The sequence below is a fragment of the Temnothorax nylanderi genome, unplaced genomic scaffold (genome assembly GCF_030848795.1).
Source record: "Temnothorax nylanderi isolate EJ_2023f unplaced genomic scaffold, tnyl_v1.0 TNYL_tig1017_pilon, whole genome shotgun sequence".
Taxonomy (NCBI): Eukaryota; Metazoa; Arthropoda; class Insecta; order Hymenoptera; family Formicidae; genus Temnothorax; species Temnothorax nylanderi.
The window spans coordinates 26503-42022 of record NW_027250079.1 but is presented as its reverse complement, the minus strand read 5'-3'; the positions used below and the strand labels follow the sequence as shown (position 1 = coordinate 42022).

At 36.4% G+C, this 15520-nt stretch overlaps 2 protein-coding genes across 2 annotated transcripts; one reads left to right on the top strand and one right to left on the bottom strand.

Annotated features, from left to right (window-relative positions):
* The first annotated feature begins 8362 nt into the window (after positions 1 to 8362).
* On the top strand, positions 8363 to 10899 carry LOC139786357 (uncharacterized). The gene is made up of 3 exons (XM_071725523.1): positions 8363 to 8642; positions 9075 to 9393; positions 9471 to 10899. The coding sequence occupies exons 1-3, from the start codon at positions 8589 to 8591 to the stop codon at positions 9599 to 9601; spliced, it is 504 nt and encodes a 167-aa protein (XP_071581624.1). The 5' UTR covers positions 8363 to 8588; the 3' UTR covers positions 9602 to 10899.
* A 2077-nt stretch (positions 10900 to 12976) lies between these two features.
* Positions 12977 to 14629, bottom strand: LOC139786358 (G2/mitotic-specific cyclin-B3-like). Its single transcript, XM_071725524.1, has 5 exons — positions 14566 to 14629; positions 13800 to 14189; positions 13556 to 13708; positions 13131 to 13411; positions 12977 to 13028 (listed from the first exon to the last, which is right to left on the bottom strand). Exons 2-5 carry the CDS (start codon positions 14148 to 14150, stop codon positions 12977 to 12979), a joined length of 837 nt encoding a protein of 278 aa, XP_071581625.1. The 5' UTR covers positions 14151 to 14189; positions 14566 to 14629.
* Positions 14630 to 15520: the final 891 nt, after the last annotated feature.

Below are 15520 nucleotides of genomic sequence, written 5' to 3'. Positions count from 1 at the left end.
CGCACAACAGATTTCTTAAACCGCTAAGCAATTAATTTTTATAGGCGCAGAGCAGCCGATTTTTACAGAACAGCCGATGATTTTAGGCTCAGAGCAACCAATTTTTATGGGCGCAAAGCAGCCGACTTTTAAAGGCGCAAAGCAGCCGATTTTTTAAGGCGCAAAGCAGCCGATTTTTTAAGGCGCAGAGCAGCCGATGTTAGTAGGCGCAGAGCAGCCGATTTTTTAAGGCGCAAAGCAGCCAATGTTTGTAGGCGCAGAGCAGCCGATTATTATGAGCGCAAAGCAGCTGATCTTTATAGGCGCAAAGCAGCCGATTTTTATCAGCGCAAAGCAGCTGACTTTTAAAGGCGCAAAGCAGCCGAAGTTTAAAGGCGCAAAGCAGCCGATGTTTGTAGGCGCAGAGCAGCCAATGTTTGTAGGCGCAAAGCAGCCGATGTTTATAGGCGCAGAGCAGCCAATGTTTGTAGGCGCAAAGCAGCCAATGTTTGTAGGCGCAGAGCAGCCGATGTTTGTAGGCGCAGAGCAGCCGATTTTTATGGGCGCAAAGCAGCCGACTTTTAAAGGCGCAGAGCAGCCAACCTTTAAAAAAAGGGGAAAAAAGAAAGGGGAGAGAGAGAGAGAAAGAGAGAGAAAGAGAGAGAGAGAGAGAGAGAGAGAGAGAGAGAGAGAGAGAGAGAGAGAGAGAGAGAGAGAGAGAGAGAGAGAGAGAGAGAGAGAGAGAGAGAGACTTACCTGTATAAAATAAAAGGCAATCTAAAACAAATAGAAATAATAAAACATTAAACTCCTTACATCATTTTTAAATAAAAATTTGATTGATAAGGAGACAAAAAAGTAGTTACATTTAAATTTTTTAATATTATTTTAATTTTAATACAAGAATCTTCAGTTAACCTTTCATTAATATTAATAACATATATTTCTTTTAATATGTATGTAATAAAAAGTTTGGTTTTTTAATTATACAGGATGTCAAATAATAAGCACATCATTTATCGTAAACAGGTAGAATTGGTTAAATACACGAATCATTGTGTCTATCTGCGCGATTTGATGAGAAGGAATAGTCCACCTTTTACATTGCTGCGCGCACGACAAAATATTCGGAGAAGCATTTTATAATTCAGATAAAAGTTGTACATCTCGTGAAGACGTTTTCAAAACACTATAATAAAGCTCTGTTTCGTAAAGAATTTCCTGATTTTGACATATTTTTAATTTTTGATATTTTACATTTTGTGATAATATTTTTATATAAAATATAAATCTCTCATCATCTTCACTTTTCAATAACTTTACTTTGATTTTTATACGTAGAATCTACAAAATGCAATCAAGCTCTAAAAATAATTTTTTTATTGATTCCTTTTATTATTTTACGTGTAAAAGTATCAAAATAAAGTAATCGAAAAGTGAATATTTTACGAGATATCTCATAATTATATTAAATGACAAAATTTATCTTAACGAAAGAGAGGTTTATTATAGTATTTTGGAAACGTCTCCACGAGATGTACAACTTTAATCTCAAGAAAAAAACCAATTTCATTTAAAAAATTAGTCATGTTTGAAATTTCTTGAAAACCACAATATCTACGACATGGCTGACATCGGAATCATGTGTCCTCCTTTAGACCATACAACTTTTGTCTGAAACATTTTTCCGTATCTACCATATAAAACCAATTCGCTATCTCTATTCTAACTGGTACTTTACTCTTGTATGTATGAGATATTCACGTTCGAGTCGGCCAAAGGAGGTGAACACGAAAATCTCATTATGCATATTTCGGAAACATATAAATTGAGGAACATTTTAAGACTAAATCCAATTTGCTATCTCTATTTTAAGTACTTTACTCTTGTACGTACGGGGTGTTCACGTTTGGCTCAGCCGAAAGGGATGAACATGAGAATCTTATTGTGCATATTTTGGGAGCACATAAATTGAGGAACATTTTAAAACTAAAACCAATTTGCTATCTCTATTTTAACTGGTACTTTACTCTTGTATGTATGGGGTATTCACGTTCAAGTTGGCCAAAGGGGATGAACACGAAAATCTCATTATGCATATTTCGGAAACACATAAATTGAGGAACATTTTAAGATTAAAACCAATTCGCTATCTCTATTTTAATTACTTTACTCTTGTACGTATGATGCTCACGTTTGGGTCAGCCGAAAAGAATGAACATGAGAATCTTATTGTGCATATTTTGGGAGCACATAAATTTAAGACTAAAACCAATTTGCTATCTCTATTTTAACTGGTACTTTACTCTTGTACGGGGTGTTCACGTTTGGGTCGACCAAAGGAGATGAATACAAAATACTCATTGTGCATATTTTGGAAACACATAAATTTAGGAACATTTTAAGATTAAAACTAATTTGCTATCTGTATTTTAACTGGTACTTTACTCTTATATCGTATATAGGATGAAGCAATAACTATTACTACCTTAAATATATTCTAATCTATAAGGCCCAGAGAAGAATTAGTGTAACTAAAATCACAAAAATTAAAGAAACACTTAAATTTTCTTAAAAACTAGACAAAATTTGAGCAGCTGTATCTTCGTTAAAAATGAACAAAATTTAAGTTTAAAAAAAGGGTTTTAAAGCTTGAAATCTCTACTTTCAGAAGATCACTATTTTCTTTTAGTTTCTGTGAGTTTGGTAATTTTTACATATAGAAAACCACGAGCTGGACAAAATGGGAAATTTTCTTCTCACTTTGTGGGCGTGTCACGTGCTCAAAAAAATCGTGCGAAATTTTTTGACTTTCCAATGTGAAAGCTCGAAGTTTTCCCTACAAAATCTTTTTTTAAAAATGTTTCTACGATTTTTTGTTACTGAGTTAACGCGGATTGAATAAGAAATGAGCATTTTGACTTTGATTGCTCATAACTCCGTCAAAAATTATTGTACCGCAATTTGCAAAATGGATTCTTAAAGCTAAAACTTTGCTCTATCAAGTCGTCTAATCGCCAATTTTTTCATAAAGATGTTTGGATACATTACAAGTGAATAAAGATGTCGTAAAAATTTGCAATTTTTTACTATTTTATTTAGATCCAAAAAACAATTGTGTAGAACAATCGCCGGCATTAGCGTTACCCAAAGCATACGAGGAGGTTGCTCGATCGGATTTACGCTTTGTTATGCGCGCGTGCGCGTGCGTATGTATATGTGTGTCATTCCGGTGAGACCCCGCGACTCGTCACTTTCGCAGTATTTTATGACTCCAAACTCATTCATGACTGTGTATGCGTGCGCGCACGCGCGTGTTTGTATGTATGTGTATGTATGTGTGTATTCCGTATGCGTGTGTGCGTACGTACATGCGTGCGTGTATGGGTGAGTGGATAGATGGTCGTAGGTGGTAAAATGATTTTTTTCAAATTTCAAAAACACAAAACATTAATTTCTTATTAAAAAAAGTTTTTCTAGCTTATACTTATTTTAAAAAATTTATTTTACCACCTATGACCATCTATCCACTCACCCACACACGCACGCATGTACGCATGCATACATAATCATACACGCATGTAAGCGCACGCACACACAGTCATAAATGAGTTTAGAATCATAAAATACTGCGAAAGCAACGAGTCGCGGGATCTCAGCTGAATGACACACATACACATACGCACGCGCACGCGCGCATAACAAAGCGTAAATCCGACCGGGCAACCTCCTCGTATGCTTTGGGTAACGCTAATGCCGGCGGTATTTTTTCAAATTTTTAAAACACAAAACATTAATTTTTTATAAAAAAGTTTTTCTAGCTTTGCTGACACTTACTCATCTTCAATGTATTGTCAGCGTAATTGAAAACAGTTTTTCAACGTCCGCCAGACGTTATTTTTAATTTTTTTCTTGATTTTTACTGAAATTAAGCAATTTCACAATTTTTTGTACGTTTTGCCCCGTAAAACCATAGTGGCCATCATGAAGAAAATCTCATAGCTATTCGGCAAATTTTTTTTAAATGTAGGATACTTAAAAGTACAAAAAAACGTAAAGAATAAATTTTTGTTGTTGTTCTGCACAATTGTTTTTTGGATCTAAATAAAAAGTAAAAAATTGCAAATTTTTACGACATCTTTACTCACTTTTAATGTATCCAAACATCTTTATGAAAAAATTGGCGATTACACGACTTGATAGAGCAAAGTTTTAGCTTTAAGAATCCATTTTGCGAATTGCGGTACGATGATTTTTAACGGAGTTATGAGCAAGCAAAGTCAAAATGCTCATTTCTTATTCAATCCGCGTTAACTCAGTAACAAAAAATCGTAGAAACATTTTTAAAAAGAGATTTTGTAGAGAAAACTTCGAGCTTTCACATTGGAAAGTAAAAAAATTTCGCAGAATTTTTTTGAGCACGTGACACGCCCACAAAGTGAGAAGAAAATTTCCCATTTTGTCCAGCTCGTGGTTTTCTATATGTAAAAATTACCAAACTCACAGAAAGTAAAAGAAAATAGTGATCTTCTGAAAGTAGAAATTTCAAGCTTTAAAACCCTTTTTTTAAACTTAAATTTTGTTCATTTTTAACGAAGATACAGCTGCTCAAATTTTGCCTAGTTTTTAAGAAAATTTAAGTGTTCCTTTAATTTTTGTGACGAGTGTATTTAAAGTGGTAATAATTATAGTTATTGCCTCACCATATATATAGATCTTTTTTACGTATATCTCTTAAACTATTACAAACAGACTAATTTTAAAGAATTTGAAATTATATGTAATTTTAATGAGTGAGGGTGCTAGCTTATGTTAGGCCACCACCCCTACTTTCAATTGCAATTTCCAGCGAAACCACTTGAGCACAAAAATCGTGAAGCACATAATTAACATAAAGCGCACTTAATTTCATGTGTTATTCCTGTTTTTTGTGGAGAGGGGGAGGTGCAAACTTAGCAGACATAATAGCTCCACATCACACATGAGGTATTATTGTTGACACGATTATTTTTTTAAATAGGCGTAATCCACTGATGACTGAAACTTTAACTAATTGAACAGAAACAGATTCTTTACCGCGTCTTATGCGGCTTGCTACGTGCAAGATGCAGATCGATATTCCCGCTTTCGCTTGTAAAAGATTTCAATAATTACTTAATCTACTTTTGTTCAATTAATTGAAGGATCGATCGTTTCAGTTATCAATGGATTAGACCTACTGGAGATACACTTAAAAAAACATGTAGATAACATAGAAAGCTACTGTTTATAAATTATATATAGAGGTATAATATATTTAAAGTTTTACGCATACACAAAGTACAGCATTTTTTCTCTCTTAAAATTGCTGTATTAAATCAATTTATTGTTGTCTCTTTTCCGCAATGCCGATTGGTTCTTTTATTGCGCTTACTTTGTGAGTGACTGTCATTGTATATTTTGACAGTTGTGTGTATCAAGATTAAATTAAAATGCTTCAATGTATAAAACAAAATAAAGAAATAATTTTCAATGTCATTGAATTTATCATGAGAGGAATTACAAACATAAATGTTTTATATATTTAAAAATTTATAAGGAAAAAATAAAGATATGAATGATACATGATACAAATATATTTCTGGTGCAATTTTCCGCTCTTAAAAAGAGCATGTAAAGGTATATATCCAGACAAATTTATATAGCGCATAAACATAAAGAAATTGATCAGTCCATATACATGTGTATAAGGAAATGGGACCAATCTATTTTCTTATGCACGCATGCAAGTTTCTAGATATGTTTTAAGAGATGTAATTGTTGCATGCCACTTTTCTACAATAATAAATATTGATTGGTATTCTCGCTTCACTATTATTGCAAAAGTAACTGTCGCAAGAATCATATTTTGACCATCCCATAAGATCCCATATATACTTCCTTGTCAATGGGAGCAAATGTTAAACGGGAAGATCGAACATATAGGTATACATTTATAAATATCTTTTTAATATGAATTGAAATAGAATGATATTCTGTTTTACATCTATAAATTTTTATGATAATGAATGGGGTATATATAAGCAAATAGTTACAATCTCTATTTGAAATACCTTATTTATATCTTCACATAATACTCTTAACTAAATATTATTTTTCTTGCTAGGAATATCCTTGCTCTATGAATATAGTGGTCACTCAGATGAAAAAACATGTGTATCATCAGCTTTAGGTGTGCGACATGCATATACATGTGTATCAACGCCCCCATATGGAAACAATTCGGAAGAAGAACAAACTATTCTTGAATCTGGACAGGATTAAGTTTAGAAGAATTAATGGCAGAAATGAAATCAATTTGAAGATAATTCAATGTAAATATAACGCATTTCATATTTAAAAAAAATTTTATCTTTTCTTTTACACAATATCATATGTATTGTAAGTTGTACTTTATCACAGAAGTAATTTTTGAATAACAGTGCAATATTTTACGTAACTGTAGCAGTTTAATATGGTTAATATATATATATATATATATATATATATATATATATATAAAATGCATTATATCTACATTGAATTATCTTCAAATTGATTTCATTTCTGCCATTAATTCTTCTAAACTTAATCCTGTAGATTCAAGAATAGTTTGTTCTTCTTCCGAATTGTTTCCATATGTGGGCGTTGATACACATGTATATGCATGTCGCACACCTAAAGCTGATGATACACATGTTTTTTCATCTGAGTAACCACTATATTCATCGAGCAAGAATATTCCTAGCAAGAAAAATAATATTTAGTTAAGAGTATTATGTGAAGATATAAATAAGATATTTCAAAAATAGAGATTGTAACTATTTGCTTATATATACCCCATTCATTATCATAAAAATGTATAGATGTAAAACAGAATATCATTCTATTTCAATTCATATTAAAAAGATTAAACCTATATGTTCGATCTTCCCGTTTCACATCTGCTCCCATTGACAAGGAACGAGGTTAAATAGCACATTGACACATAGCACATTGACACATGATAATATTTCATACGAAGTAACGCGCGCAACGCATCGAGATAAAGGAGAGATATATAGCGCTAGACGGACCTAGCTGAAAATTGGACGAGAAGCTTGCCGAGCTCTAATAAAAACTGTTAAAATTATAACAACATGCATTTTTCAAAATACATACCTCAAGACACGCACAGTTGCATTAAATGCCACAGACACAACCTATAAAATACATAAATATTTAATATATATACATATGTCAAAATTATAATAACATGCATTTTTCGAAATACATACCTCAAGACACGCACAGTTGCATTAAATGCCACACAGACACAACCTATAAAATACATAAATATTTAATATATATACATACATATATATATATATATATATATATATATATATATATATATATATATATATATACACTGAAAGGGATTAGCAAATACCCTCTACTTACTTCTTTGCTTTATTGTTATGTGTTTAATACACAATTAATCTTCGATCGATTCACTGCAGTCAATCAGATCACTGACACATAAAGTCTAAGCTACAACCATAAAACTTAAGAAATCATGATAACACAAACTATCACAGTCGGTAATCCCAAGTCGATAATCGCGTATCGATAAACAATACGTGTTTGTAATTTTAATGATGTGATCCATGGTACGAAACGCATGCGCAATGCGGAATTGGCAGAACCTTCGAAAATTGATTCGACCTTTTTTTACGTTCATTCCGCCGATTTCTTTATGCAGCGGAAAACGTGGAAACGTAATATGTGCGTGCCAATAATATACATTATTTTGATAGATACAATAAACGAATCTACGAAAAGGGTCTTGTGATTGGCTAGCGTCAATTGCGCTTCCGCGAATTTCGCTTCATGGGGCATTATGAACGGACTTCGTTCTAACAATTCCGCATTGCTCATACGTTCCGTACCATGGGATCGCACCATAATGCTAAGATTCCATAGACGCGGCAATGCCGTGCGGCAGAGTGCGTTGGCCAATTAACAAATTTTGATTTTGCCGAAGATTAACGCAGGCGACTTCCAGCAGCCTTCTGATTGGTCAACGCACTCTGCCGCACGGCGTTCCGCGTCTATGGATCAGCGAGATAAGGCCGATTTATGAAGGGCGTAACTGTTAATTTAAGCCGTAATTAAACCCTAAGAAATTAATTAATCACAATTGATTATTCTTCTCACATTGATCTGTCATTGGTCAATTTCTTAGGGTTTATGGCTTAAACCAACGGTTGCGGCCTTTATGAATCTACCTTTAAAAACAAAAAACGATTAGCGCTACATGAGCGCGGATCCGCTCGGCCTCGAGTCGTCCATTTCCGGTAGCCATTGAACAACGATCCGTCATCCGATAGCCATCGACGTCATCGACGACGATAGTTCGCGCGAGTTTTCGCGCTACCTATTACGAGAGCTCGACGACGGGCGGTACGACGAGGCGGACACGTGTCCCATCGGCGGATTTCGCGAGCGTCGGTAGTCCCGAATTATCTCCACCGTTTCCCCAGGTTGATCGGTGCCAGGTGCCGGCCGCGCGCGCGCTATTGGCAACGATCCGACTGTTACTGTGCTTGATGGAAAAGCAGTTTAAGAAGAAACTCAATTTAAACGACAATATGAATGTTGATGTAAGTATACAATTAATCTCAGGTTACTCGCAACTCGTCGCGTCGCGTCGCGTCGCGTAATAAAAGAGTCTCGTTCCGCGTGTACTTGGCGCGAAACTCTGGCTGCGTTCGAGGAGCGCGCTATTAGCGCTATTTGCTTGTTCTATCCTTGTTCTACACTTGATGAGCGATAAAGATAGAATGAAGCAATAGCGCTAGTAGCGCGCTTCCCGAACGCAGCCACTACCGTGTCTCTTGAGATATTTTTATGCATCATACGTTCCGATACTCGTTGTCAACTGTGAGTTTAAATATACATCTCGCTTCGCGTGTACTTTGCGCGAGACACTACCGTGTCTCTTCATGATAGATTCAGTACTGACAATGAATATTGGAACTCAATCATTAACGCATACATTTGACAGCAATATAATGCTTTATTTTATTTTTCAGGATAACGATATGACCTCGCATGACGCGGAACGCGCGGAGAATAGCGCTATTCTTGCACAACTTCAAGCGGAAAACCAACAACTAAGGCAAGAACTTGCCGCCGCAATTGCGCTAGCATCGGCAGTGGCACCGGCAGCGGCAGCGGGACCGGCAGTGGCAGCGGGACCGGCAGTGACACCGGCAGCTACAGGAGCACTGGCTCCGGCAGCGGCAGTGGCACCGGCAACGGCAGCAGGACCAGCAGTGGCACCGGCAACTGCAGGAGCACCGGTACCAGCATCGGCACCGGCTTCAGCACCAACATCAACTTCAGCGAAACGTAAGTACAAAAAATCAACAATTTATTACAGTAAATGGTAAAAATAAAAATAAATATATAATTTCTGTTTGTTACAGCAAAAAGATGGCAACGAGCAGGCCGAAATCGTCGGAATCATCTATCAAGAGGAAGAGGAAGAGGAGGAAGAGGAGGAAGGGGAAGAGGAGAAAGAGGGATGAAGATGTACACACAGACAGTGTATTTGTAATAATGTGTGTACATCTTCATTCCTCCCCACCCGGTGAAAATGAACGGCAACAACGATGTCGAAGTTAAGCCAGAGGCGTGCGCCTTGACGCAGGAGTGTGCCAAACAAGTTTAACAATGCCCGACACATTTCGACCTCTCTTTTACGCGCCGCAAAGCCAGAAGTACTTTTCGCGGCCGTCTCTGCGCCGTCTCTGTCGCCCGTTTTACCAGCCTCGGCCGAACGGGCGATCGTGGATTTTTTTTTTCGCTGTTGCCATAGCTCGGACTCTGCAGTAAAAGTGTGCTGTATGCTTGTTAGAGTTGTCGCTAGATTCACGCTCCTCAACCGGAAAGAGCTGCGAAGGGATTGCCCTCGTTTCTCCTTTTTCTTTTTGCGGTAATTTTCTATTAAAATAAGGTTTACGATTCGTCCAACGGGTGATGTTTCTTATGCGTTATCAAGAGACGAGTGTTATTTGTTACAGTATTGCGATCTTTTCTTTTCTTTTTTTTTCTTTTATTTCCTTTTGGCTACGTTCGGAAACGTCACCCGAGTGCACACGAGTATACTCCCTTCTCTTTCTATCTCAGCGAGTTAGAAGGAGAAGGGAGTATACCCGTGTGTACCCGGGTGACGTTTCCGAACGCAGCCTTATTATTAATTTTTTTTTAATTTTTGTTTGCACTAGTACGTCGGCATGATTTAAAAAAATAAGACAGACAGGTTTCCTGCGAGACACGCCGTCGAATTTAGCACAAAATGTACGAATAACACGTTAAGCGACATTTAGTTTGTTAACGCGCAGAGATATATTTAATATTTCGTAATTTTATAGCACAAAATGTACAAATAACACGTTAAGCGACATTTAGTTTGTTAACGCGCAGAGATATTTAATATTTCGTAATTTTATACTCGTTTGTTTTCTCCCCTCCGCCCCTTTCTTTCTGTCTCTCCTTTTTTCTTTTATTTATCCCCGAGGATTTTCGTACGCTCGCTACCTTGGCGAGAGCGTCCGTTTAATAGACTGCTCTTAAGTGTGAAAGGCATAGGAAATATCACGGATCCGCGCAGTTCTCGCACAGTTTCACATGTGTACAGTAGCGTGCACGATATTTTCTACTTTTTACCATTTAAGCCGCGCGCGAGCCGCATTTAGTGTGGTATTAGTATTAGAAAGATATATTTTTGTATCAAAACAATATAAATTTCGTTTTTGCTGTGAGATCTCATTGCATGAACATTGATTAATAAAGATTGATTAAAAAAATTGTCATGATTATAAACCCATATATTGAGGGAAGGAAGAAAAAGTATTTCTTGCAGAATTATTTTTCCTCGATTCCTCAGCGTTAGGACTATATCACCAAAGAAAAGCATCAGAGACACGAGCGTCTGCCTGCTTGGCCTACACGCAAATACAGGTGAACACTGCGCTACGCGTCCGACGATTCGTCGTAACCATTGCTGCAGCTTTTGTCGTCGTTCTTCCACGAATTTTGCATCCTTATTTCCTATCGTTTTCTTCGGTGGAAATTCGAAAGTTGTAATAATAGTATCATGTTTCTTTAGCTCTCTATAAAGCGCGTAAAATTGAGCATATCGCCGGTAAATGTTCCACTCTATGTCCCTTATGCGTACATAAATTTGATAAACATGATGGATGTTCGAGTTTAGTTTTTTTTTTATTCCATGCAACATGTTGAAGAAAGTCCATAAGAATAGTAATGTATGTCTACAGAATAGTATACATGTAAACCAAGTTTGTAACGTTCTTTTTATTTTATGATGAAATATATGAAGTTTAAAACAATACATATAAAACAATTTATTCCATGCAACATGTTGAAGAAAGTAAGCTAGGATAGTAATGTATGTCTACAGGATAGTTATATGTAAATCAAGTTTGTAACGGTCTTTTTATTTTATGATGATATATGTGAAGTTTTGCAATTTTATTTATATCTGAGTGCAATGCGATAATTTGTTATTACGATTATTATTGCAATGTGAAAATGATGAGCCCATCGAGAGAGACGGCGGCAGAGGTTGACAAACCCTCGCGATTGAATAATCAGCATTATTTTCTGCAATATTAACAGCGGGATAACAATCGGTTCTTTTACTTACGGTCCTAAGACTATAATCACGCAACTTGAAATCAGCTACGACATACAATGACTCGATTAACATTTGGCCATTACGTCCTTAATTACAAACATAATCGGTTAACAATACCATTCGCTACTTCATACTATTATCATCGTCATTCTCGATACCGCATTAGAGATGCCTAGAATATCTTCATAATGAAATAAGATAATACTTTCTTCTTTTTCTTATCGGTGGTAATTAGGATGGAGTGACGACAATATGCCTAAACGGCACAATATAATAATGTCACAATCGCATAAATGGGTGCATGCGCTAATGTATATTAATGCAGATTAAAGCATGTGTACACACATCTACGTTGCGCACAACATATATGATAAAATATTCAACATATATTTTAATGTAAATTCACCTGCTTATGCATGCGTCTTGTGTAACACGACAGCCTTTAATAAGCACTAATACATTCAAGAGTGTCGAAAGGGTTGCGAATTCGCTTTACAAAATAATAGAGAAAAATAATTAATTTCGAGAGTCTGATACGAATTTAGTCAAGTTTGAACGTTACTTAATTTGATGAAATTAACAACCAGCACCGTCGACGTATTTGTACCGGCATTTTGCATGGTAAACAATTTGAGCCTTAAAAAATTGCGTGGTCGCGTGCGCGCAAGTGAAGAAATGGTATTGCTTTTTTTGATTTCGCGCAATGGCAAAAAGGGAACAATTTCTTTTATCTTAATTAACTTGAAGATATAATCTTCACTTAAAATTGCTCTCTTTAAGCAACATGGCACCTGTGTCTTTATATACATTTGATATTGCATGCAAATTCAACCTCGATGGGTACATTCCTCCCTTTACCTTCACAAACACACTACCAACGACGGTAATCTTATATCTCGTCTCTTTTTTTGAGTCTCGTATCCTAATTGCGTTTAAACGGTATCTAAGCTAATTTTGCTAGCTTCCAAGTCTTTTGTTGTCTTCTGCTCGACCTTCTCGATTTTTTTCCCAGTTGCTTTCTTGATTTCTTTATCGTTCTTCTTGGAATCCTTTTCGGTGATTGCCAGGACGACTTTGCCGTCATCCAGCGAATGTTCCTTTTACCGCTTTTCGATCTCGGCCTTGAAGTTATCGATATCCTGCTGGCTAATTTGCACGAAGAGTATTTAATGCCATTGATAACGTTGAGCATGTTCAGCACAGAGCCCATGCTAGGCGGCTGCACCTGAATCGGTAGCAGGCTTACGCCTGACTTGTCCGTGTAAATCTCACTCATATGTCTAAAGTCTCTTTTAGGGGCAGCTTTGCTACTTCAAAGAAAATCCTAGAATACAAATAAAATCGATATATAAATTATAACGTGTATAATAAAAATATATAAAGTGTAACATGTTCAATATATACATAGCAAAAAGTAAATACTTACTTGTGGCTGTACTTGCTGTGGACAGTCTTTAATGCTTCTTCGTGTTTCCTATGCAAGCTCTGATTTAAAAGATTGCAAATATCTCTTATGTCGTCAAGTTTATAACCGCTATAGTATTCTAATGTTGGATTCCATCCTCCCAAGTCCTTCATTAGCAACGCGAGTAACAACGCCGCCGCTGCCATTTTACTGTCGCCAAACCTGATCATTGTATAATCCATCAGAGAATGTTCCAGTATGTACCGAGCCAGAGTTAACGTGGGCATAGACACCTTGGCACACTATTTTCAGATAGTAATGATTGAATTAGTATGTATATATAGATTCCATTTGAATAAGACGGATATTATATTGGAGAATAAAATATGAGACAGAATAATTTCTGGGATACCCGATATAAATTGTTAACTTTGTGTATATCTTACCCTGGCATAACGCCAAAGAAATGTGTAAGAGAGAGGTATTCCCAGGTCAAAATTGACTGTTTTTAAAATACTTATTTCCATTTTGATCAGCTCCCTTTGTGTGTAAGCGCCGTCACATATGTACAAATCTTCTACCATTGGTGGTATTCTTTCCTAAAGTTAAAGTTAAGAATAAGTTTTTGTTATTGAGTTTACTGCTCGACATGAGCACAATTTTATAGCAGATTATAATTATAAAACTTACGTCAAACTTGCTCGCTATGAAAAGACTCGCAGCGCCGAGCAGTTGTAGAGTCTCTTTCCCGACTATCATCTTTGTTAAGTATAGATCGACCAGTTTTACAGCCAGATATAAGGTCTCGTGATTCAACTCAAATGACTCCTGCACCTCGACCATCCAATCGACCAGAAGCGCTCTCATCCATTGCGAGAGGCATATTTGCCGATCCTCCATGTAATTGCCGATGGGGAATAGGCGTTCTCGTTCTTTCAAATACTCGAAGATGTCCATCGCATAGTGTGACACCTGGTACGGATCTAGCCAATTCTCGACATCAAAGTCCCCTTCGGGTAATTGTCTTATCGGTGGTGCCATTTTTCAGATATGACGAAACTTTAGTTCCTTATCTAATTGCTATAATTCACAAACATACATATAATTAGTTTATATCAAGAGATATATTATACATAGTTTAATTTATATAGTGCATAAATAATATAATACAGAATGTTTCAGAAATAAATTGTCAAATTTGAGGAGCATATTCTACTAACAGTAAAAATGGAAAAGTTACAAATTTTAAGTAACATCAAAGAAAAGGGAGACGTAAAAAGAAGGAAGATAAGAGAGATAAGTGATTTCGAAGTACAACAGATAGTATAAATGAATAAAAGAGAGAAGGAAGACACGTAAAATGTATATATATGAAAGGAAAAGAGCATTTTTATCTTTTTCTAACTCTTAATGGAAAAAATAAGTTGAACCGATAATATATTAATTAATAACTTACGATAATTCCTTCGCGTAAACGGGACCTTCGCGTAAACGGGATTGATCTCCTCGGCATCAGCTCCCTGCCGTCAATATATATAATAATATATTCGCGTAAACGGGGCCTTCGCGCAAACGGGATTGATCTCCTCGGCATCAGCTCCCTGCCGTCAATATATAATATAATATAAAAACCACGAAAACCTCGCACAACAAATTTCTATAAAGCCTCCTCGAGCTGTCTCGAAATTTTAAATAAACATAGAATATTTTTTGCTTTATATAAACCGGATGCGATAACGAGAATGAATAAGCACAATTACGAAAGATACTTGTTTGTCTCGCGATAAAACCGTTAGGGAAACCGGCTCGATCATGACTTTGATCGACAAAATAAGAACTTTACTATATTTTTCCGTTCTCTTTTTTTTTACCTTGTCGGTGTGTAACGTGGTCATTACAACGTACCTCGATAACCGTTGCACTCAATACAGCTTAGGATCTCATACTTTCTATCTATCCTCTACCACACCTGAAAAGATCAGAGTAACAAATCATCCTGTGGCGAAGAGACATGAGGGAATATAGTCCTTAAATCCAGACGAATATAACTCTGGCCTGATAAACTAATCGCAACACGCAAAGACGTTTATGGAACTTAATGCACAAGAATTTTATGTAAGAAAACGTACCTATTGGGAGATACAGATCGCTTCAGATTGCAGCTGACAGCGTAACCTCCAAAAGTCATCAGAAATACACATTGAGAAAATAGGGAAGGGGCGGGAGATCGCAATATTATCCATGTTAGGCTGCGTTCGGAAACGTCACCCGAGTATACTCCCTTCTCTTTCTATCTCAGCAAGTTAGAAGAAGAAAGTATACCCGCGTGTACCCGGGTGACGTTTCCGAACGCAGCCTTATGCACATAGGTTAACTGGTTAACTGACTGTCTATGATGACTGTGACAGCGC